This window comes from Pseudonaja textilis, chromosome 1, assembly GCF_049901715.1.
Source record: "Pseudonaja textilis isolate UNSWEBS1 chromosome 1, rPseTex1.2, whole genome shotgun sequence".
NCBI lineage: Eukaryota > Metazoa > Chordata > Lepidosauria > Squamata > Elapidae > Pseudonaja > Pseudonaja textilis.
Window position 1 is genome coordinate 272,328,825 of NC_141990.1, and position 24,467 is coordinate 272,353,291.

Here is a 24,467-nt window from a genome sequence, read left to right on the forward strand (position 1 = left end):
ACTCCATTGTATAATCTCTTCTGCCACAGTTAAGTGAATCACTGCAGATATTAAGTGAATCATGTGGTCAGTAAGCAAATCTGGCTTCCGCCATTGACTTTGCTTATTTGGAAGCCAACTGGGAAGATTATAAATAGTGATCACATGACCCTGGGATAGAGCAACTGTCAGTTGCCAAGCACCTGAATTTTAATCATGTGACCATGGGGATGTTGCAATGGTTGTGTGTGAAAACTAAATCATTTTTTTCAGTGCCTCTGTAGCTTTAAATGGTCACTAAACAAATGGTTGTAAGTCAAGGACTACCTGTATTTGGGATAGGGTGTAATTTCGGGCTTGGGAAAAATATACATATGTTATAACTTCAAACTGGTTTGTTGCTTGAAGGACCCATAAACTCAGGGAGAGAAAGGGAAGAAATAATTTTCTGCTTGTGATCCAACAAAGATGGAATTTTTCTAGCTACTATTTTATTTTATTGTTTTGTTTTACTTTACCTTTATTTTACCTTTATTTTATGCTGTCCATCTTCCCTATAAGACGACTGTTTACTACTCACAGAAAGCTGGAAGCAGTGCACAAATCACTCTACTACCACTTGAACTTTTTGTGTTCAAAGAATGACACAACTCTTCATGTAGCAAGTTCGTCTTTTTTCTAGGGAAAGCATTCACTGATTAGGCTACAAACATGCTTCCACATTATTCAGAACATTAAACATGATCTCAGTTCTGAATACTTAGCTATAGCCAACCAAGTAAAACTTTGAAACGCATAACAGCACAGCTTAATCTGTGGAGCTAACACTATTTTAATTTTACAAATAAATTATATAGCTATTAACTCTTCAGTGCAAGACAGGATTTGGGGAAATCCATAATTCCACAGATTAAAAAAAAGTTTAGTCACACAGTCTTTATCCATATGCTTCTTTTTGAATGGCAGTGCCCTTCTGCAAAATGAGTAAGTCATAATACCCATTTTTCCCACAGTCCTAGTTTAAATATTGCTTTGATCTATCTAAAATCCTCCAGCAGTTTAATTGAATTAGTTATTCCTTCCTGAAATCTTAAAATTGTTCTCACAGCATGGTTGCACACAGCCAGAAAATGATGTCCACAGAGACACCTGCCATTTTGAAGAGAAGAAATTATACCTCTTTTATCAACTAATTGTCTAAATAACTGTTATTAGAATTCTATAGTCCTGCAGGTTTTATACTAGAGATACTGGTATGGAATTTTCCAACACAGCAAATAAGAGAAGTGTTTTAAATGGTCTGAGTTAGAATTCTATACACAAGCAACAAAAGAAGTAAAATACACATCACTTATGCAAACACCAGAAGTGTTCTTTTTGAATCAGATTACATATTAAATTGGCTCTACAGAAGCCAGTCTATTGTTCTCTTTGGCACAGTAGGCTCTTCTCTAACTTCTTTCTTAGCCTTTCTACCTAAATGCCTTTATTCTACAAATGGATAGCATCTTTTCGGACACTTTTGAGCTGAGGCATGGTTGAATTTAACTTTAAATTAGTTAAATGCACCAATACAATTACTCAACATGCATTTATTAACTCTCTCCGCTTAAAAAACCTTTGGCAATAACTTTTGGATGGGCTAAAGGGATTTTAATAGTTTATTTCAAGACTGAGATTTAGAAAATGGTTATTCAAACCACCAACTCCAAGTTTTTCTGTTATCAGTGAGAAGATCTTGCCTCCCAAGGGGATCACAGAAAGGCTATACAAAATAAATTTAAAAGGTGACTAGCCTAATAAATTGGGGATAATTAGGTTCTAAATGGAAAACAGTTCAGTTGCTGAAATGTTTGTAATTCTATCCCTTTCAACAAAATTTTACTTTAAGGGTGTGCACACTTATGCAACCATGTTATTGTACATTTTTATTGTTCCTTTTCCCCCTTAAAGATTTCAGTTTGTTTTCTAATTGAACCGTACAGCTTATATGTTATAAGTAGAAAAAAATTCTGAAGTGATTTATCTTGCTCTAATTTTTTTTACATCTCAAAAGCCTGACATTTTAACAGCGGTGTGTAGACTTTTTATATCCACTGTATAAAGAGTGAATATAAGTCAATGATGTATAAAGTAATAATTAAAAGAGTTTTTAAGATTTTATAAATATTTGAAAATTTGCCTTTGGGGAAAATGGTATCGTTAGTTGTCATTTATGGCTTCTATAGTGATTCAATGGTCAGCAATTCAGTGATACACCTGGCAGACTTTAATAGTTCTTTTTGGATCTCTGGTGTGTAAGTACAATCATAGACAATCTGCTTTGCATAGGAAAGGACACTAGTTCCAGCGTTTCTACTTGGAGTTGACAGACTCCTATCTGAACCTCTGAAAACCCACTACTAGTCAGGTAGTCCATAGCTAGATAAGATTAATAGTTTGGCTGAGGATAAGTTAACTTATTTTCCTTAGCTTAAAGCTGGGAATATAAATGTTTATGATTCTTCCAAGCAACTGAAAAACAAGGGCTTTTGATGATGATTTTACTCATCATCACCAGTTGGTTGAAATTTACTTTCTTGGTGGTGAAGGATGATAGGGCAGGGAAGATAAGATTGTTTTTATATTTAAAGGAATTTTTAATGATATGAGAGAAACAATTCTAATGTAGGTTAATGAACTTTTTTAAAAAGTAAACAATATTTTTTTGGTGTGGGGAGTAAAATCAGAAGCATTTCAATGCTGAAAGTATTATACTTAGAAGTCTTTGAAAGTTGTAGCTAAGTTATATTCAAATTTGGGAAGGGGATGTTTTCAAGTCAGTCCTGGTGACTGCCTAGATAAGTTCCTGCAGGGTTTTTGTTTTGTTTTTTGCAAGAGTTTTGGAAATGATTTGCCACTGTTGTCTTTGTGCAGCTGTGAGCCACCCTACAGATGACTTCATGCCTAAAGCAGGGCTAAATTACCTAGCTTCTAGCTTGGTGCCTTAACCATTACATGAAACGGGCACTTATATTTATTATAAATAAATGTTTTCAGATATATAAAAATTAGTACTGAATAAGAATTGGAAGGAATTGATTTCAGAAATTTACAAGAATATAAAATGACGTTCTGTAAAAGGTGTGTGTAAAAAGGAATTTAATTGCTCAACCAACAGCAATTCCAGCTGAAGGCAGAAGAGCAGGCCTGTTGAGAAGACCACAGTACAGGGAGCCAAGAGGAACAAATGGATACAACAGCACTAGAGCCCTTTACTATTTGATATTGAAGATAAAACCTTCTTTGTGTTGAACTCAACTCTCAGTGACTACACTCATCCTGATTTTATGGTAGGATATGGAGCTGGTTTGCCTTAGTCTTATTCAACTTTAAAAGACTAATGTGCTGAGATTAGAGACTAGTGGTCTTTTATCCAATAAATAACAAGATCAAAATCTGGTTAGTTTTGTCAGGATCCACCAATATTGCCAGGATATGGCCATCTGCTCTAGTTATCAATACACAACATTGGATTATTACTCTAAAGAGCTCAGAGTCACTTGTTCTGAATCCTGAAGTTACCTCACTACAGCGCTAAGAGATCCCTCAAAATCTGCTTTTAAATTGAAAGGTCCCAACTATCTAGTATTTAGGGATATCCAAGCAATCTAAAAATGATATAATCCATCTGGATCTTGAAGAAGCATTTACTAACTTTCTCCAGCCTAATGTCCTCTTGGTGTTCTGGACTTCAACTTCAAGTGACCCATTTGAATTCTAAAATTTGAAGAATAAGCTCCTTGGAGCACAGCAATTGCTAACAACTGGGTTAGACTCTTTAAGCAAGAATCCTTAGACCCCAGCCAATCTATCAATAAGATTCAAAAATGATTACTTGCCTACCAAACTGTGAACAGAAGCATACAGAAAGAGAAGCATTTAGAAGAAATTTTCTTCTTTTTCACTTACATTAAGTATGTGTGGGTAGCTGGGCTAGAATATGTATTTATTTTTAAGGCTTCTTTGTCATTCTTTCCTGTTTTCTCCTCTTTTGTAAACAAATAATTTGCTTTTTAGAACAAGAAAAAAGAGAATATGGGCTACTATGTTCACATGCATAATCTTAAACCATGATTTTTATTATAAAACCCCCATGTCCTTGGGAAGGACTTGATAGGTAGACAAAACAAGAACAAATCCAGCCTAAACATCTGACTGACAGTGTGATCAACCATAATACGAAAGTCAGCATCACTATTGAACCATTTTCATTCCCAAATCAGTCATCCTCGCTTCTGTCTTCTCGTCAAAAAGAACAAAATTCTCAACTGGAAAACAAAAAGAACTGAAATGAAGAATAATTAAGCATCTAGAACAGCACAAAAAATAACAGCATAAGCTTGTCTGCATTTAAACTTGTTACAAAATAGCACAACTATTAGAAGATGTCAATACTGTAATATCAAATATAAGCATCAGCTCACTGCAAAACACAAACCAACTGATGCACAGCAGAGCTGCAATTATAAGTCCTGCTTAGATGCAAAATCAATAAATAAGAGAAAAAAAAACCAAACAGTACATCACCAAAACGGAAGATAATAAGCTAAGATCATATGCAAATAAGCTATAATAGATAAATGAAAAGAAGTTGAAGAACAAGACCACCAAAAATACCTGAACAAGAAACAACACCTAGAGCCAAAGAAGTTAGAGGAAGCGCTGTTAAGTAATAAAGCAACATAACAGCCATAGACAAGAAAATCAGCAGATACGACATTCAGATTGTACACTAACAGATAACAGATAATCAGAGTCGGAAGGGACCTTGTAGGTCATCTAGTCCAACCCCCCGCCCAAGCAGGAGACCCTACACCATTTCTGACAAATGGCAGTCCAATCTCTTTTTCAAAGTCTCAAGTGATGGCGCTCCCACAGCTGTTCCATTGGTTGATTGTTCTCACTGTCAGAAAGTTTCTCCTTATTTCCAGGTTAAATATATCCTTGTTCAGTTTCCATTCATTATTCTTTGTCTGGCCTTCGGGTGCTTTAGAAAATAGCTTGACCCCTACCTTTCTGTGACAGCCCTCAAATATTGGAAGACTGCTATCATGTCTCCCCTGGTCCTTCTCTTTACTAGACTAGCCAAGCCCAGTTCCTGCAACCGTTCGTTGTATGTTTTAGCCTCCAGTCCCCTAATCATCCTGGTTGGTCTTCTCTGTACTTTTTCTAGAGTCTCAACATCTTTTTTATAATGTGGCGAACAAAACTGGATGCAGTACTCTAGGTGTGGTCTTACTAAGGCTTTATAGAGTGGTATTAGTACTTCCCTTGATCTCGACTGTATCCCTCTGTTAATACAATTTAGGATTGCATTAGCTTTTTGGGCTGCTGCTGCATACTACTGGCTCATATTTAGCTGGTTGTCCACTAAGACTCCAAGATCCCTCTCACAGTTACTGCTATTGAGCCTGGTTTCACTCAGTCTATATGTGTACTTTTGGTTTTTCTTGCCTAACTTTTCTCTACACTGAATTTCATTTTGTTAGATATGGTCCAGTGTTCAAGTCTGTCAAGATCCATCTGGATCTTGAGCCTATCTTCTTGGGTGTTAGCTATTCCTGCCAGCTTAGTATCATCTGAAAATTTGGTAAGTTCCCCTTCTATTCCCTCATCTAAGTCGTTAATGAAGATATTGAAGAGTACTGGGCCTAAGACAGAATCTTGTGGCACCCCACTGTTTACTTCCCTCCATGTAGACTTAAATCCATTAAGGACTACCTGTTCAGTACGGTTTGTCAGCCAGTTACGAGTCCATCTAGTGGTGGTGCTATCTATTCCACTTTTTTCTAGCTTACCAAGAAGTAGGTCGTGGTCTACTTTGTCAAATGCCTTGCTAAAATCTAAAAATCTAAAACACTACAGGCAGAATCTCCCATTTCAGTTGAATCGAAAAAGTTCCTATCAATGGAAAGACTGCAATAAACTAGCCAACTCCTAACAAAGAAGATATAATGCAATTCTGGGCACAGCTATGGGACAAAACAATGAAATACAAGAATGCACCTTGGATAAAGAAGGTGAAGAAGGAAAAATGAAAGAACTTGTAATAACAGCAACTATTTATTTATTTTATTAAATGTATATGCTGCCTATCTCTCTATCCAAAACAATAAAAATAAAAATATAAAAGCAATCATAAATATATGAACAATTATAATTACAGAGGATTAAATGCAGTTTTTCAAAAACTACAGGCTCAAGCAGAAGATACCTTCCCACCAACCTAAAGTATCTCCATCAGGGCCTCATGCCAACTGGCAGAGCTAATTCTTAAGGTCCCCTGAGAAAGCCAAATGGATAGGATGGACCAACTTCCAGCAGCAAAATGTACCAAAGGGAAGAGGTCACAGTAGAAAAGCCTATTTCTCCTGATCCCTTCTGCTAGAACGAATGGGCAAGACAGCTCCTTGAGGCAATATGGTTCCTCAGATATCCTGGACCAGTGGTGGGATTCCAATTTTTTGCACTACCATTCTGTGGGCATGGCTTGGTGGGTGTGGCAGGGGAAGGATATTGTAAAATCTCCAGTCAGAGGTGGTATCTGCCAGTTCTCCTACTCAAAATTTCTGCTACCGGTTCTCCAGAATTGGTCAAAACCTGCTGAATACCACCTCTGTCCTGGATTGATGCGACAAAGGGCTTTAAAGCTGGTAAGACTTTGAATCGGACCTGGATGCAAATCAACAGTGAGCAAAGTTCATGTAACGGTGTTGTTACATGTGCCATCTCAGGGGCCTCCAGAACTCTCTACACCACTGGGTTCTGAACCAATTGAAGCTTCCAAATATTCTTCAAGGGTAGCCCCATTTAGGGAGCATTGTGGTAATCCAGATAAGAAATGACCAAGGCATGAATGACTGAGCATACAGCCTCATGATCCAGAAAGGCACACAACTGGTATACAACACCAGAAATGGTGGAGAAAAGAGCAAGAAAAATCAAGAATTGGTTAGCACTAGGTGAAGATGAACTGCATGGTTTTGGGTTGAAGCATTTAACTGGTTTGCCACCCACTCATCGACAAATAATTTAACAACATATTGCAATGAGGTAAATTGAAGATTGGTTAACATCTGACTAAACCTACCTGATAATGAAAGATCCAACGAAATGCCAGCATCAGGAAAACTACAGGCCAATTACCTGCCTACTGATAATTATCAAATTGCTAACGGGTACACTGGCTGATGCAGTCCAACAGCACCTAATTGAAAACAAGTTCTTTCCATCTGAGCAGAAAGGAAGCTGCCTGAACAGCTGAGGGACAAAAGTTCAGCTCCTAATTGAAAAGATGATTTTGGGAAACGGCAAGAGAAGGAAGACCAACTTGAACGAAGCTGGAACTGATGGCAAGAAGGCATTCAAACTCCCTGACACATGATTAGATAATCAAGTGCCTAGAAATAAGAGGCGTCAGTGGAGACATCAGAAGCTTTGTGCAAAGATCAATGGCAGAATGGAAGAAATGGTTGCTGGTAAATGTTAATAGACTGGGAGAGATTAATATTAAGAGAAGAATCTTTCAAGAAGACTCATTATCATCACCACTGATAGTCTTTGCATTGACTCCTCTGGTGCTCAGCAACTGCTGCCCAAATATACAACCGAGATACTGTAATGGAATTTGAACTAGACAAATGAGCCACCCTTACCGTCAACAGGGAAAAAATAATGACAACTGAAGGATTCAAGATGCCCTATGGAAGTAACATCAAGAGTCTGGGTAAAGATCCCTACAAATATTTGTGCATCCTTCAGGCTGACATCATCAAGCATACTGAAGTCAAGAAGGTCAGTACTGAATACATCAGAAGAGTGAATAAGATCTTAAAGTTTAAGCTCAGTGGTGGAAATACCACAAGGCATTAATATTGGGCAATTCCAGTCATCAGATACACAACTGGAAAAGTGGACTGGATTTAAGCTGTACTAAAAGCCCAGAGGGGAAGACAGGAAAAATAATTACAAGGAATCATTCCCGTCATACACACAGAGATGTTTGACAGACTATTTATCAAGAAGCATTGGTGCAAGTATACCAAACGGTGGAAGAAGAAAAGAGGGCATCAGAAGAATATCTGACGAACAGTGAAGAACATGCACCAAAAGTTCTTCCAACTCTATTATTCTGTATGGTTGGATTGATTCTGTGGTCATGGGATCACCATTTGCAATTTTCCAGCCAGCTTCCAACAGGCAAAGTTTATAAGGGAAGCTGGCTGAATCCGCTAATGAAACTGGCTTCCCTTATAAATGTAACAAGTGTGATTGTGATTCACTTCACTGGCAGAAAAGGTCGTAAAATTGGATGTGACTCATTTAACAACTTGCCTTACTTAACAATGGAAACTCTGGTCCCAACTGTGATTGTAAATTGAGATTACCTGTATATAAAGCAATCTGACTCTGCAGAGCTGTGCACAGAAAGGGAACAACAATGTTCTTTCTACAGTACTTTAAAGTGGCTGACATCATGTAGTTTGTGCAGGCAGCTGAACCATGACATGAGATATGTAGAAATAAACACATTTTTTTTTTAGTGGAATTAAGGGAGTTGAATGAGTGTTGAAAGGGAAACTAAGCAGTTATGTTTAAACTGATCGTTTCTAGGGCTGATGGGCAGCAAGTGTTCTTTCGAAGTGTCTACACTGTGGGTGCTACTGTTGGAGAATGAGATATTTATATTTGGAGAACGAGGGAGAGAAAATCTCAGGGAGAGAAAACTCGTAAGCTATACATGGCCCATAAATCTCAGAATCCCCAGCAATATATTGCAGAAATCTGGGGCAAGTCACCCAAAATTGGTGGTGCAAATTTTTGATAAGAAATACAAAATACCCACACAAAAAATTGTGATAAGCCTTCGGAGAGGCTTAAGTACATTTAAAAAATTAGACTGTTCCACAAATTTAAAAAAAACCTGGAAGAAGTAGTGAATAGTCAAAAAGATTGCTCCGATGGATTTAAATCAACATTTGTTTGAGTAGACCAGTCCTCTCACACATGGTGCTCTGCAGATCTGGATCATGAACTTTGAGAATTTTGAAGAAATATCTGCAATTAAAGGCTCCCTGTTGAGAAGGATAGAAAAGACTGAAAAAAATCCACATTTTTTCTAGTCTCCACATATTCCATCCTTCTACAGCAGCCTCCTCACTCTATTTACCTTGCAGAGTTGTTAGGACTATAATTCCTCAAATTGCTAGCCAATCTCACCCTAGCTGCAGAATACCTGGTTTGCAAAAACAATAGTACGCTACTTATCCAACACGTATCTCTATCCGTATTATATTACATGTAACATGAATCAGTTGTGTCATGCTCACAGCTTCAGTCAGAAACAGGGAAGAACAGAAACCTCAAGCAGTGCCATTTCCTCTGTGTTATCCTACTTCTTGCATCCTTTTGCAACATCTGCCTTTTTTTATGCCTTTGTTGCTTGCTTAAGGAAACCACATACAGGCCAAACGCTAGGTTTGGATTACAATTTGAACAAGACATTCCATTAAGTGAACTGTTTTACATTTTAGACTACTCAAATTACAACTGAATTATCCAAACATAAAGCAGAATTTCTATATTAGCAGCCGGCAAGTTTTGCCAGCCTTTTAGTTGATGGGGTGAATATAAGCATCAACTGGAGACGCATTTATAAGAAATATCCCATGTGCAAACTTGATGCAACTGAGAAGAGGATTGAGCATAAGATCTTTGAAAGGAGCAACTGGGCTGCTACAAGAAATAGCAATAGCACTTAGACTTATATACCACTTCACAGTGCTTTACAGCCCTCTCTAAGTGGTTTACAGAGTCAGGATATTGTCCCCAACAATCTGGGTCCTCATTTTACCCACCTCGGAAGGATGGAAGGCTGAGTCAACCTGGTGAGATTTGAACTACCAAACTGCTGGCAATTGGCAGTCAGCAGAAGTAGCCTTCTGTAGCCCTCTAACCACTGCACCACCACGGCTCAGGAAGACACAACTGACATCTCCTTTAGCATGAGATTTCATGGGGGAGCTCTTCTGATTCCAACCTCAAACTTTGTCTGTGAATAAAAATGACCTAACCCACATGGGTTTCCTACTTCAGGTGCAGAGATGCTGAAGGCCAGCACAGTATTCTAGCATCCAATCATCCAGGCAATGCAAGCATATCATCTACTGGCAACAAGGGAACAACTTTATTTAGAGACTGAACTGCCCGCAAATATGAGCATTTTTAACAAAAAGAGATGGTTGTAGACTTACCTGCTGCAAAAGGCATCTTATAAGGGTAGCCATTCCGCCCTGTATGCCCACTACCAATTCTGCTTTCTGGTACATGCATAACTCCACAAAGGCTGAAGCTGTTAATTGCTGGTCCCTCTCCACAACAATATGGAGAGCTACACCAATGAAATGGCTGAAAGGAGGGGTCAGACGGTAAGGAACCAGGAGATACCAAAAGCCCCTCACAACCCGTTGCCTGCGACAACTCATCCTTCGGGTATATCGAGCAATGAGTGTAACTATTATATCCACTTTGGCCATAATAAACATAAAATCCATTCAACGGCGTCAAGTCAGACGATTCATAGAGACAGCCACAATCTGGATGATTGCCTGGGACAGGCAAAGGATGGAACTGAGGTACTGGGAAGGAAGGCTGATGAAATTCTTGCTTGGGCGTAGGAGATTTCTCCCCAGGTCTTCCATATTCAGGCTTCATGGAAGCTTGCCCACCCATCAGCAAAGGCAGTCTGTGGAAGAAACTCTCTGTGCCTTCAGAAGAGTTAGGTGATGGTGTGTAATTGATGGATTCCATTTTCCCATAGATTCTAGGAGACTCCTGATGAGCTGCTTTTCTAAATGTATCCTCAGAGACACCTTGCCAGGTATGTTGACCCTCTATTTTGACAGAGGATATTTCCTTTTTGGATTTAACACAATTTTTTCCATTGGCTTTGGCCCACTTGAGTTTTGATTTGGAACTGTGTCCTTCCACCTTGCTTTCTCCAGTTGATTTACTTCTGGGCTTTAATGGTTGGTCTTTCTCATGAGTCAGTTTCAGGAAAGCTGCAGCATTGAGACTGGCCAATCTCTTTGGGGCAGGATGGTAGGGAATTCCTTTGTCCTCCCGTCTTTTCCCTTCAGAGCCACTGCCCAGGGACTGGCTATAAGGAGCACACTTCTGACTTGATTTAGTTTGGTTCTTTCCCTTCGCTGTTTTAGTGCCTCGTTTTTCTGTCAAGGGCCATGAGCCCTGAGCTTTGCAACATATGCTATTAGTGCAACAAATCCCACTAACCTGGGGGGAATCTTTTCGAAAACGCCTGCCAGATAATAAGTTGTCATCCCGTTCAAAGAGCAGGTTGTTCACCGCTTCAGCGTTCAAGGAGGCTAGTCTCCGTTTTCTGGGCTCCGAGAGGCAGACATTATGCCCTTCCTCCTCAGTCCCAAGGCATGATAGCTGGCATTTGCCTGTAGAAGAGTCTTGTTTCCCTGCTCCTGTTATTTGAACTTGTTCTGGAAGGCAGGAAGGTCTGAAGTCATCTATGCGACTGGCAAGACCCCTTTTCATCACCCTTGGAGTCTCCTCTGACAGTGATCCAGCTACATCCTCTAGTCTTGTGAGTAGCACGGAGCAGGTTTTTTTGTCCACAGAGGAACTGAGGCGTTTCCTTAAGGGATATGTCTTTCGGAGTTCTTGCAAATTCCTGCTTTTAGTTGTACTGGCAAGTCTAGTCTGGACTTTCTGCCCTTCAGTACCATTTCCTTGCTTGCCACCCTCCACCTCAGTCCTATCCATTCTCTCACCGTCAATCGGTGACAAAGCTTGGCCAGCAGAACCAGCAGAGTATTTCAGAAGCAAGAGCTGTTTCTTCCGGGCATGCGTCATAGGATCAATGTCCACCCCTGAGAACACAAAGAAAATATCTTAATATCAGCGGTAGATAAATGCTTCCTCACACAATGCACCAACTGATATTTAGAACGTATGTGCTCTATACAAAATATGGATCTTTGGGGGCAAGGGATAGGGCGTTTAATCAAATTAGGATTTCAGCTATCGTACAAACATGTCTTCATTTCAAACCAGGACCAGATCGTTTGGCTAAAGACCAAACATCTCATCTTCATTCCTTACTTAGAAGTATGCTACTCTATACTAGTAACTACTCTACACTAATTCCAACAAATGCTGATTTATCTCACCATCTTCCATTTATCTTACCATCTTCCATTCCCATCAACATTATCCAGTTCCAAGATTTCTCTCACATAACCAGAAAACCCCATTTTTGTTGGAAAAGAACAGGACGCATCCCACCATTTTGAACACAGCATAAGACTAACCCCCAAACCTTCCTTCTTTATGCAGAAGCATGCTACTCTTTTGTTAATTTCAACCAACTCGGATCCATCTCACTATCATCTGTAGGGATGGTTGCCATCAGGGATTATCCACTTGTAGAATTTCTCTCACATAACTAGGGAAACCCCTTTTTTTTTAAAAAAAAAAGAGAAGTATCTACTTTTAGCATTTTTATTTGGTATTCGAAAAGTGAATATATCTTTGAATATTTATGTTTTAAATAAAATCCTGTTAAAAAGCTATAAATTGTGTTTGCAATATATCTGATCTTCATCTGCATAGAATGCATTCAAAAGAAAGAAAATTCATGACCAGGACTGGAGAAAATATGAGAAGCATCTCTGAAATCCCTGCATATAGAAGAACACATCCTGACCAGGGTGAGAAACTGATCTGCAGAGGGTGGCATCTCTTAGCCAACAGAGAATGAGCATACAGAGCTATAAGGGCAGGCTTAGAAACCAAGATGAGCAACACTCAGAAATGCTGATTTTTCTTCATACTGCTTTTGGATCACATATTATTAAGACACATATGTGGATATTTAATTTTTAATACTTTTAAGAACGTATTAGGAAGAAAAACAAAACACCCTCCCACGCACAGATGGAACTAATTGGTCAGGTTATCAGAGATGCGTTAGGCAATTATAATTTAACAGGTTTAGATATAAGCATTTATTCTAGCTGCATTTACTTTTCCCTACTCTATATCAAGGATCTTTAAACTTGGCAAGTTTAAGACTTGTGGACTTCAACTCCCAGAATTCATGAGCTAACATGACTGGAGGAGGAATTCTGGGAGTTGAAGTCCACGAGTCTTAAAGCTGTCAAGTTTGAAGACCCCTCCTCTATATAATCATTTGGTTTCAGTTAATGCGGATATATCAAGAATAGTGTATTTTGATGTCTAAAAACACATTTCCCCCCCAAAAGGTAAAGCAGCTATTCCCTTCTCTTAAAACATCCACATCAAGATAGCATAATTTTAAATTTTCTGCTTACCATACACCTGATTCTCTCAATCCCAATTCCAAACTACCACTCAAGATTTCCTAGTTATGGCTCTGCTTCTACAAACCAAAAATGCTGCTCATTCATAACAATTCTAGATATTTAGAAGTATCCATTGCAGTTCTCTATCTATGTTTAACAACTGTTATTATTTCAGTGTTGGAATTACTATTATTTTAGGACAGTGTAATGTGAATTCATTTCCAAATTAATTTGGTTTCAACATTTTTCTAGTCCATTCCATACTAACCCAGAAAAATTCCACCCCATCTCTGATTTTTCACAGTGCAAATAAACTTGTGGGAGAAGAAAAAAGGCTATTATGTTGACACAACAAAGCTATGCAATCATATATTATTGAAAAATGATATATGATTCCATCTAGACCTGCTAAAAATAAATATTGATGCTCTGCTGTTTCTCTTGTTTCTATTTTTCCTTCATTTTTGCAGTCATAAAATATCAATAAGGCAGTAAAAATGCATGGCTCCTGAGCAATGCCAGTGGATCATACCCATTTAGGGCCTTTGAAAAATTCTGTGAATGAGGCAGTAAGAAAGGAATACAAGCTTCCAGAATGTATCAATATCTCTGCCAGATTGGAGCAGCATATATAGATAGATGTGCCTGTTTTTAAATTTTAAAATATACAGAAAGGTTTTAGTTCTCTCCCCTACCATGTGCAACAGAGAAAAATGCTGGAACTATCAGTGCTTTTTTCTCCTTGGGTGGGCAGCTAACCTTGCTTTCATTTTTTCCAAAAACAGAGATGAGCAGGTCTCAAACTGTATCTAAAGTGCAGTTAGTCTTCAGTCAGCAACAGATACATCCACATTTATCAACTGAAAGGTAGAATGGAGCCCTCTATTGCATCAAGGAAAATGTCCAAATTTTTATTTTTCCTTTCACTGGAAGCATGCAGGGGCCACCAAGTGTCAGCATTTATTATCCAAAAAGTTTTTAAGCCCTGTAAAAAGAAAAGCCTCTGTGTGGGAGGAAACAATCCAAACTGTGGCCAAGAGAATCAATACCATATTTAGAATGCCCTGAGGGAGTAAACCGCAACTGAGAAACGTTATCTTTCCCCCCCTTTCCACTTCCCTTTTGCAGGAGGTACTAGAAGAATCTCTAAGATTAGCCCAAGCAACAACATCACTACCAATATTTACCTGTGAAAGGTCTGGGCTGTCCCAGAGCCTCTGTCAATGATATAATAATGATTTTCAGGAGGGCCAACAGGTTGTATAAAGAAAAAGACAACTACTTTTGCTAATTTTATTTGGCTAATGTCGACTCATCACCCATTTTTAGTGCCTTTCAGTTCAGTTTTTTAAATCTAGCTGCAATAAGGAAAGCTGTTGAGGGAATTATAATATTTATGCAGTTTATGCATTAGTGACTTTACGATGAATCCCCAAAAGTTACTTACAACCTGAACCTCTGTCCTCAGTAAGTCAGTAAAAATTAATTACCTACATAGTGTACCACCTTTTAATAAATGACATAATTGATTTATTTTACTACAAACTAAAGACTCCAAAAACTCTCCCAATCATGTACTATCCAAATGTTTTAGACTGCACCTATCAAAGCTCTACTTTTATAAACTACCTGTCTAGTTTTGAATCAGGCAATTCTGGTACACAGTCGTGTGCAAATGCTAAAAATGAAACAACATGGCTGACTGATTCCTTGAAACCCCAAGTAGGGATGGCCAATGTTTTTGGTGTCTAGGCAGTGCTAAAACAAAGACTGAAATTTAAACAATCAGATACATTATTTATTTTATTTATTTTGAAAATTTATATTGCCACCTACTCACGCATGTCAATTCAGACTTAAATACAGCTACTCTCTTTTAAGACACAATTTGGTTTTTGGAGAAGCTCTATATATTGTATCCAAGACCCTGGGAGCTGCATAAAGTTATGAACTTCAGAGTGAGCATCTTCATTTTCAAAGTTCATTTGAAGAAGAATATATTGGGGACCTCTAGTCACAGCAGAATCCAAGAACAACCAATGCAGCACAATCCCCTTACTGAAATTTATCAGCAAAAGATCTGAAGTTTCGTTTTCACTCTTAGTCCAGAACTTTCTTTGAATTCCTCTCTCCAGTTAATTAAAATTTTGTTTTGAAAATTAGGTTATGGAAGCAGTGTCAAACATAGACACCCTTGCTCTCAAAGACTGTTTCTATAACCATTTTAAGTGCAGAAAACACTGAGTAAGCAGCATGTTTGCCTCATTTTCCAAGTGCTGTGTGAAAAAGTGCCATGTCTTAATTTGACACTGACGAAATATGCAAAAAACAGAGCTACTCAGTTCTTTTTAAAAAAGGAAGTAAAAGAAAAGTGCCTAGATGATCTGATGATCTCTGTAGCTATCTTATAATCGCTGGAGTAACTGCCGGTAAACTTTTTCAGTCAAACCAAAACTGCAAGACTATCTGAAGTAGCTTCCCCCACCAACACTTCAAATCCCAGTCCCTGAAAACATACGGATCCCTTGAATCTCTATGGACATATGCCCCATCCTAGCAATTATATCGCTGTCAAGCAATCCCACTCCACAGTAAATTACAGGACACACTATACTGTTATCAAAACCAATAATTGCCTTAGCTAGAATGTTTGATTTCCAGACTATGAGGCACTGAAAAAAAAAAATGAGCCAGCAGTTACAGGCAAAACATGCAGAGAAGCCTCCGGCAATAGGCTTGCACTTTCTCTCATGACATTTTTTTTTAATTGTGTGCACTGAAATTCTGCGGAGTATTTACTTTGCTTGCAAGTCTTAATTTTTGACCATGTAAGCAACACTATGAATTGTGTGGTGGGAGTATGTCCTAGAGAAGAACAATAGCATATGTTCAGTGACACAATGAAATAATTATTCCAACTAGAAGAAAACTGTCCCAAAGGTTTAACACTGTTCAATTACAATTGTATTGAAGCACCTGAGGTACACCTATGAATATAACTACATTTTTGTGAGGCTGAATAAGCACAAATTTGCCTTTCTTGGGGAGGAATCCCGGCTTAATTGTAGAGCATACCTATTATACAAACAATGCCCAGAAAAAGTTATTTTCAGCATTAATGTAATCTGTGATATAAATGAATTGGAGGAAAACATTGGAATAATTTACATTAGAAAAGGTTTCATAATTAGTTCATTATTTTACTAATGGATTCTTTTAAATTTCTAGAAGAGAGACCTTGTTCCAAATGAAACTACCGATGTCTTCCATGCAAAATGGTAATTTTCCATAGAGCTGTCTCGAGTGTCCAGGTTGGGGAGGAGCTCCAGTCTCGGCTCTCACAGGCTGAGCTTGAGATTGAGGCACGCCTCTCACCATCACGTGGTCCTCCGGGCGCGCCCCAGTTTTTTGCTCAGCCTCGTGGCAGTCAGGCTGGTTTTCTTTTGCTCCTGGTCGTTCTAGCACCTTGTGTTTTCTTTTTTTGATCAACTTGGACTCTCAGACAGCGCAGGAAACTGAGGTTTGAGCTCCCTAGGGAGCCTTTTTCTTCTAAGGGGAATTGTTTCACTATCCTTTTAAGGGAGAATCCAGCGCTTCGAGCGCTGCCCCCTCCGATTGCTGCCTTTTCGCTCCGTGCAAAGCTGCATCGTTTCTTTCCTGCCTGTTTTTGTTCTTTGGCCGTTTCCCCCGAACGCCCTCTAACCCAGGGAGATGCTTCCCTGCCTCTCCCAGGTACTTCTTTGTGGCCTCCGGGCCTTTTTAACTTCTCCTGGGTGATAGCCGCCGCTGGGGATTGCCTGGCCATTGCGCCCTCCATTTTGGGCTCCTGTGGCGTCAGCCATCTTGGGAGTGGCAGGAGTCGCCGCCATCTTGTGTGTGTGGCATGGCCGGGCGCCATTTTTCAGAGGCCTATAACAGGGTTTTTCTTAAGGTTTTATAGGCAGACTCCGGACTGCCTATATCCTTGCCTGTTTGCACTTAGTTTCTATCAGGCTAACCAGGGTTAGTTGGCTCTGTAGCCCTTCCCCCAGCAGGCGAGTTAGCAGCTCTGCCATCCCCTTCCCCGGTCCGTCCGGCAGGGGTAGCTGCCTGGCGTTCAACTTTTGGCTAATTGGCTTCTGGGCTAGGCCCTGCTGTGCAACAGCCTCCTATTTTAAATACAAAAAAAATTTTTTGATCAAAAGGGGGTGCGAAACGTGCGCTTAGGATACCCGGCCTCTACGTAGGCCGCATCCAAACGTGCAACTGTCCGAGGACCCGTGATGGCACTTTACTTTAAAATTTTTGGTTGGTAGCCCCAGGGACGCCTGCCACTGCTCGAGGCCTACCTGCAGGCCGCATTGTGTTTGATTCCTGGGCAGATCCTTGGAATGTCCAAATCCCTGCTGGTACCTTGCAATCCTGCCTTGGTACTCCTCTAGATATAGGAGTCTACTGGCTACACAGTCTCTCCCCAGCAAGGGAGATAGCAGCTCCGCCATCCCCTTCCCCGGTCCGCCCGGCAGGGGCGGTTTTTTAAGCGTCCATCTTTGGCAATTGGCTTCTGGGCTAGGCCCTACTTCTCAACAACGTGCAAAGCACCTCTGTTGCCCTTGACCTAGGGGGGCGAAACTAGTACTGGGTTTCCGGCCCTGCTTAGGCTGTGTCCAGCCTTGTTAATCACCTCACGTTAATCAAGAACTTTTCCTCCTTTCTCCTCTCCAGATGGCAGACGACAATGCATCTCGTGGCACTTCACTGAAGGCCAAGGCTAGAATCTCACCACCTGCGCAAACAAGCACAGGAAACATCCAAAGCCTCTCAAAGGGATGCCCTTAGGCGACACAGGGCCCTTGAAAAGGAGATTGACAGACGCTCTAAGGAGTCAAGCTCTGTGCCTCTGGACCCTTCCAATCCTCTACCTCCACCCATCCTCCCTCCTCCCCTGCTTCTGCCTCTTCATCGCAGCCTGGACAGGCCCCTGAGGCCACCTTCCCCCGCTGCTGCAGGTCTGCGCCCGGAGGAGCCTCACCCACCCCCACGGTGGAAATCCCGAAAATCTCAAACGAGCGATGGAGCTGGCCATCCGGCACGGGATAGCACAACAGTTTCAGCAGCTGACCGGTCTGGCCCCTAGGCCTGAGGCCCCGAGGCTCGAGGATCAGCAACTTCGCATGGTCAGGTAGCTCTCCACGGGACTTGACCCTGCCCTTGGAGATGGAGGAGATGGAGGCCCAGGAACTCGGGGACCCTACCCTCCTTGGGGACGAGGAGGATCTCGAATTGGGGTCTGTCGTAGACAGTGAACTCCTCTCGGGAGCAGGCCCCCAGAAGGGGACATGTCGGAGGACGAGGGCCTCTCTCCAGGCCAGCCTGCGTTTCTGGGGCTGTTTAAACCACATCTATTTAGGTCCCTCCTGTTCAAGGCCAGGAATACCTCGGGCCTGAACCCTCCCCCCACCCAACCCAGCGGCATCGGGGTTCCTCCCGACTCCATTTTCTCCCAGCCTGTGGTGGAAACCGAAGTGATTCCTGTCCCACCCATATCCTCTGACATGGTCTCAAGGCAGCTAGCCTCCTCGGGCCTCCTCCTCCTCCCAACGCCCAGGACAAGCGGTTTTTCAATCTTGAACCGCAGTTCTCTACCTTGCTCGATCCCCCTGTGGACGAGCCCGTAGTAGGTCTGGCCTCCCGCTCAACTCCCAGCGAGTCCCTCAAAGCTCTCCAGCCTGAGGACAAACGAGCTGAACTGGCCCTGCGCCGCGCTCATCTCTCTGATGCCTGGGCGGTCAGGGCCTCCACGGCCGCGCTCTTTTTCACCAGAACCTCCATCAAGTGGCTTCAGCAGCTCAAGCAGCACGTCCCGCAGCTAATCTCAGAGCGCACCAGGATATTGCCAAGATCCTGGCCGCAGCCGAGTTCTCTGCAGACGCCATCTTCCAGGCTGCAAAATTCTCCACCAGGGCCATCTCGTCCCAGGTTACTGCCCGTCGCCTTCTCTGGCTCCGCCACTGGCAGGCGGACGTAAAAACAAGGCTAAGCTAGCATCAGCCCCCATCTCTGGGGGAAGCTATTTGGACCGGTTCTCACCCATTCCTGGCCGAGACCCGCAACAAGCGCAAATATCTCCCTTCTCTTGCTAGGAGGTCTGATTTCAGAGGTTCCTCTCCCTCTTCTCGCCAAGGTTCTTCCCGCTCTTCCTCCTTCCCCAGGTACTACCAATCATCTCCCTACAGGCCTCCTGACCGATCGGAACCAGACAGGTCCGGAGACACCTCGTCCAGGAAGCCCTCCCGGGATCCGGGAGAGGTTCGCCGTCGCTCCCGATAATGCAGTCGCCCCCAGGTGGCTGCCCCCTCCCAAAAAAAGAAAGAAAGAAAGAAAGAAAGAAAGAAACAAGTATAAAAACGAGGAGAAGGAGAGCGAGAAAGCCAATCCTCTTCAGGCTTCTCGCCTAGTCTGGCTCCACTCTGACACTTAACTCCTGCAAAATCTCTTTCTCTTCAGCCTTGCCCAAACCGTTGGGGAAGCCTAATCCTCATATCTGCCTTACCTCTCCATACCAAGACTCCCGGTAGACCATACGGCTCCCGGACGCAGGCTCATAGTCTGGAGCACCCTTGTCCTCCTCACCTTGCCCCAGGGCATCTGGCTGGCAACACATTTATCCCCACCCCATGTTAGCTGGGGTTCCTTCTCTGGGCCCCGGCCCACAGCCTCATAATCCAGATACACGGACCCCTTGCCCTGGTCCTCACTACTACCCTTAGTTCCCTCTGGGGCGGTCCTCGGTCAGTTGGCTCTTGAGCAGGGCCGACCGCCTCGCTCTGGGCGGAACCAAACTTGGTCCCCACTAGCACAGGTCACAGTTTGGGAACTCCTTACGCCCCCTCCATCACTCTGACCTGGAGTTCTCTCAGGGGGTTCCCAACAGGGTCTATCCCATAACACCCTAGGGCGTCCCATCGCCACCCTCGCAACGGTGTCCCTCCGGTTATTGAGGGCGCCTCCCCTCACTCTGGCTAGGTCTTCTCAGGGGAACTTCCATCCTCGCCTCTGCCCGGCTCCTCGTGCACCGGGTCCCTAACAAGGTTTTGGCCGCTCTACCTAGTCTCCTTGCCCCACGGTCTCAGTAAGCATCCGTGGCATCCCGGCAGGGCTACCTTTAGACAGCCCCGTCTCCTTCATCAGGCCCTCTCGTTGAGGCATTCCAACCTCCGAGGGGTTCTCCTGTTGGGCGTGCCTCCAGCGGGTCATCAGGGTTCCAGGAGAGGTCCCATTCCAGACGGGAGCCCGCCCGCAGGACTAGCCAAGCTTTGGTATGTCCCAACCTGGACACTCGAGACAGCTCTATGGAAAAAGGGCGTTGGTTCCTACCTGATACGCTTCTTTTCGTAGAGCTGTTGAGAGTGTCCAGCCCCACCCGTAGGCCGTCTGGTGGGAAACCCTGCTGTTCGACCGAGCAAACTAATATTTTTTTCCTGAGTAAGATGAGAACAGGACCTTCCTTCTCGTCTTCGCAAAACTGGGGCGCGCCCGGAGGACCACGTGATGGTGAGAGGCGTGCCTCAATCTCAAGCTCAGCCTGTGAGAGCCGAGACTGGAGCTCCTCCCCAACCTGGACACTCTCAACAGCTCTACGAAAAGAAGCGTATCAGGTAAGAACCAACGCCCCTTCTCTCAATCACTTTCACTGACACTCTCAATATTTTCAAATATTTCAACTCTTCTCAAACCAAGAACAATCAAGCTACTCCTTCTCCCCCTCCTCCGCCTCTTGAGAACACCCAGAAGCAATGAAAGGTCTATCAGTGCTAGCAATCTTGTCACATCAAGACACACAAACAACCTCAACTGCAACACCACTTTCTCTTAAATATTTTTTTAAAAAATCAGAAGATAGGTAGGGTAAAGGCAATATTCTTCTTTCCACCTCCGGCCCTCCATGTAAGAGCCAATCTCCCCCACCAATTGGTGGGCTGTGGGAACCATGGATGAGCATGTTTGTGTGCCCCAGTACAATCATGCCCCCGGGACATATCTTGGGAGTACTGTGAGAAAGATGATATCCAGAGAGAGTTCAGGATTGACAGTGATCTTTTATTTCAACAAATATATTATATACATTTCTTATTAAATGCTACAGTATTGAATCTTCAAATTGTTCCATTATTTTGGGTGGACTGGATTTTGTGATCCACTAAAGTATACACGAAGCTAAGATATTTAAAATTTTAACAGAAAAGGGAAACAGAAATTTTAACAGACACGCCCGTTCTCTTTGAGCTGTGAAGAGCATCCAGTAGTGGGAGGTGCTTCAGTCTCTGCATGTCTAGGCTGGGCTTAATTTGTGGCATTGAGGATGAGGGCGGTTATTTATCTCGTCTTCGCCAAAACTGGGGAATGCTGGGGAGGAGTACCGTGGAGGAGGAGGAGCATTCCACAAATTAAACCCAGCCTAGACATACATCCACTACTGGATGCTCTGAACAGCTCACAGGAGAACGTGGGGTTCGGAGTAGTAATGGAGCATTGCCTATATGCATGCTGACTCATAGTCCGTTTTCTATGCCCCCCACCCGAGTTATTAAGTTTCATTTCTCAACATTACAGTCAAATTATTTCAACTGAAATGAATATACTTGCTCGTGTTGTAAATGAAATATTAAAATATCCTCCCTTCTCAACCCTTTCAAAGCTCTTTATTGTGGTAAAAATTGAATGTATCCATTATTCAATGCAGAAATCTATAGTTTCAGTTTCTGTACATTATTTCCACTTTGGGAATACTATAAATGTTTAAAAATGGTGCATAAATGTATCATAGTTTATAAAGTTCAGATTTAGATTGTGAGAAAGAAATCAGTTTACCATGATGTGATAGCATTGATGGGAAACAATAATTTCCTTGGTAAAGTCATTATAAATTATCCCAAAAGGAAAGATCTAATAGCTGATTCAACATTGTTCAGACTCTGTACCACATTTATTTTACAATAAATTGTCATATGTCTACCAGCTACATTTTAATATCTGTCATGTTTATAAAAATATGTAAATTGTATTCAAAAACATCTAAAATATGCAGATAATAAGTAAGTAAGTTGTAAGTAAAAAGTCATCCAGAATTATGTTATGGCAAGATGGCAACTAATACATTTTACAAAAAAACAAGTAAGAGTCTCACAGTCTCCCAGTTTCTAGTTTGGTACCATAACCACTGCACCAAACAGGCTCTCATTTTTAAAACAGAAATCAAACTTAAAACCAAATTCCATATCCTACAGAAAGTGGCATCTACTTAAAGTCTCATTAACTTGAGCAGAGCCAAATGCAACTAACTTGGATTGTAACTTATGCAATCTAAACATATTGTTCTTCAGTTTGTTTATTTCCACTACTAATCATGAAGATCTATTCAGAACATGCAACCTCTCTTCCACCTGATTACTGGAGAAACAGCATCCGATTCTCTACAGATATAAGATAAAATCTCCAGTTAATACTTAGAAACCACTTAAAAGGCAGGTAGAATTGCAAAAATGGAAGATTCTTGTATTGATGTATTCTCTGCCTAGATGGGATTTTAGGATCAGATGTTTTCACCAGACAGGCCTGCTCAGAACTCACTTGGAACAACTCACACTTCTTTACTAGATACTTATTTTGACAGGCAAACATTTTTTAATAGAATCTAGCTTTCAGGACTGGTTATATGTTTTTGCGATTGCTTTGCTCTCAATATTTTTTTAACAAAAGTTTATTATATAAAGACAATTGTGACATTTTGGCAATGAAAGTGCTTTCTGAAAATGAGAAAAAGGTATCAACATGCTTGGGTAAATCCGAAGGATTTGCAGAAATAGAAAAAATTCTAGGGAAAATATTCCAAACAGTTCAAGGAAAACCAGGAATGCATATATAGGAGTTGCTGAAATGAGTGTTTGGGCTCAACCAATCCAATTGGTAGGTTCCATAATACTATCATAAATCTCTACAATATAGACTATATGTGTCTGTTAACCCAGCTTGCTGATAGCACCCAACCAAACTTGGCAGACCTCAAAAACCTAGATAAAGGAATGGGAAAGCAAAGAAGGAAGGGCAGGATGAAGGCATTTATTTAAATGGCAAAGTTCTAACACAGGTGCTATTTATGGATGATAATGGCATTGATATCGAAGACAATCTCTCAGTATTTCCTGCCCAATGCTCTATGCCACACTGGGACATAAGTTAGAGTTACTTTATTGACTTGATACCCTAAGTCAAGAGCAGCCCTATAACATTTTGTAGGGTTGGGGTGTGATCATATGAAACAATTTAAAAACACAAGGAATGACCAGAGTTCTTAAGGGCAGCCATGATACTGTAAATCAGAATGCCATCATTTGCGGAAGAAAAAGACCTGTGTGACAAAAAGCAAGCTTGAGATTACCTCTTCTCACCACCATAAAAATTTCTCGAGGTGCTAATTGATTCTATAAAATTGAGCAGCAGGGAAGTTGCCTCAGGGGAACTGTGGACCGGAAGGACTCCCAATTTTCCCTGTGCCTCTGGATACCTCAATGCTTTTATCTCAATTGGTTAAGTGAAGCCAAATACATCTCTATCATCTTTAGAATCTACAAAAATACCTGCTCAATACATTATTCTTCTTCCTCAGGTGGACATCGGAATCTGCATTTTTCCGAGAGCTTGAACACGAATTTTGCCCAACTTCTTTACTTTTTGCAAGATTTAGATAAAAACTAACTCTCCATAGTATGTACGCTTTGTTTAAAAAAATTATATTGCTACTCACACATGGCAACTTGAGGCAGCTTACAAGGATATAAAAATACCATATAGAAGAAATAAAAATAATAAAATAATCCCCCCTCCCCACCTTGGCGACAACACACATTCATACTAGCCATGTAATGGGATCCATCCTGCTCTGGATTCCCCAGACCCACTGGCAGAAGCACATCTTCAGGGTCTTCTGAAAGGGTGTTAGAGTAGTGCCCTGCCTAATCTCCGGGGGGAGGAGGATGTTCCAGAGAGAGGGAACCACCACAGAGAAGGCCCTCTTATGTGCAGTCAGATGTATTTCTTTAGGGATGGTTATTC

General features: G+C 41.6%; 1 protein-coding gene across 1 annotated transcript in view; it reads right to left on the bottom strand.

Annotated features, from left to right (window-relative positions):
* The window catches only part of BAHD1 (bromo adjacent homology domain containing 1), a 65,321-nt gene that overhangs the window by 19,996 nt on the left and 20,858 nt on the right, over positions 1-24,467 (bottom strand). Inside the window, exon 2 of the mRNA XM_026710230.2 lies at positions 10,275-11,921. Within this exon, the coding sequence (XP_026566015.2) occupies positions 10,275-11,904 (1,630 nt within the window). The 5' untranslated portion in view covers positions 11,905-11,921. The remainder of the gene's footprint in view (positions 1-10,274; positions 11,922-24,467) is intronic.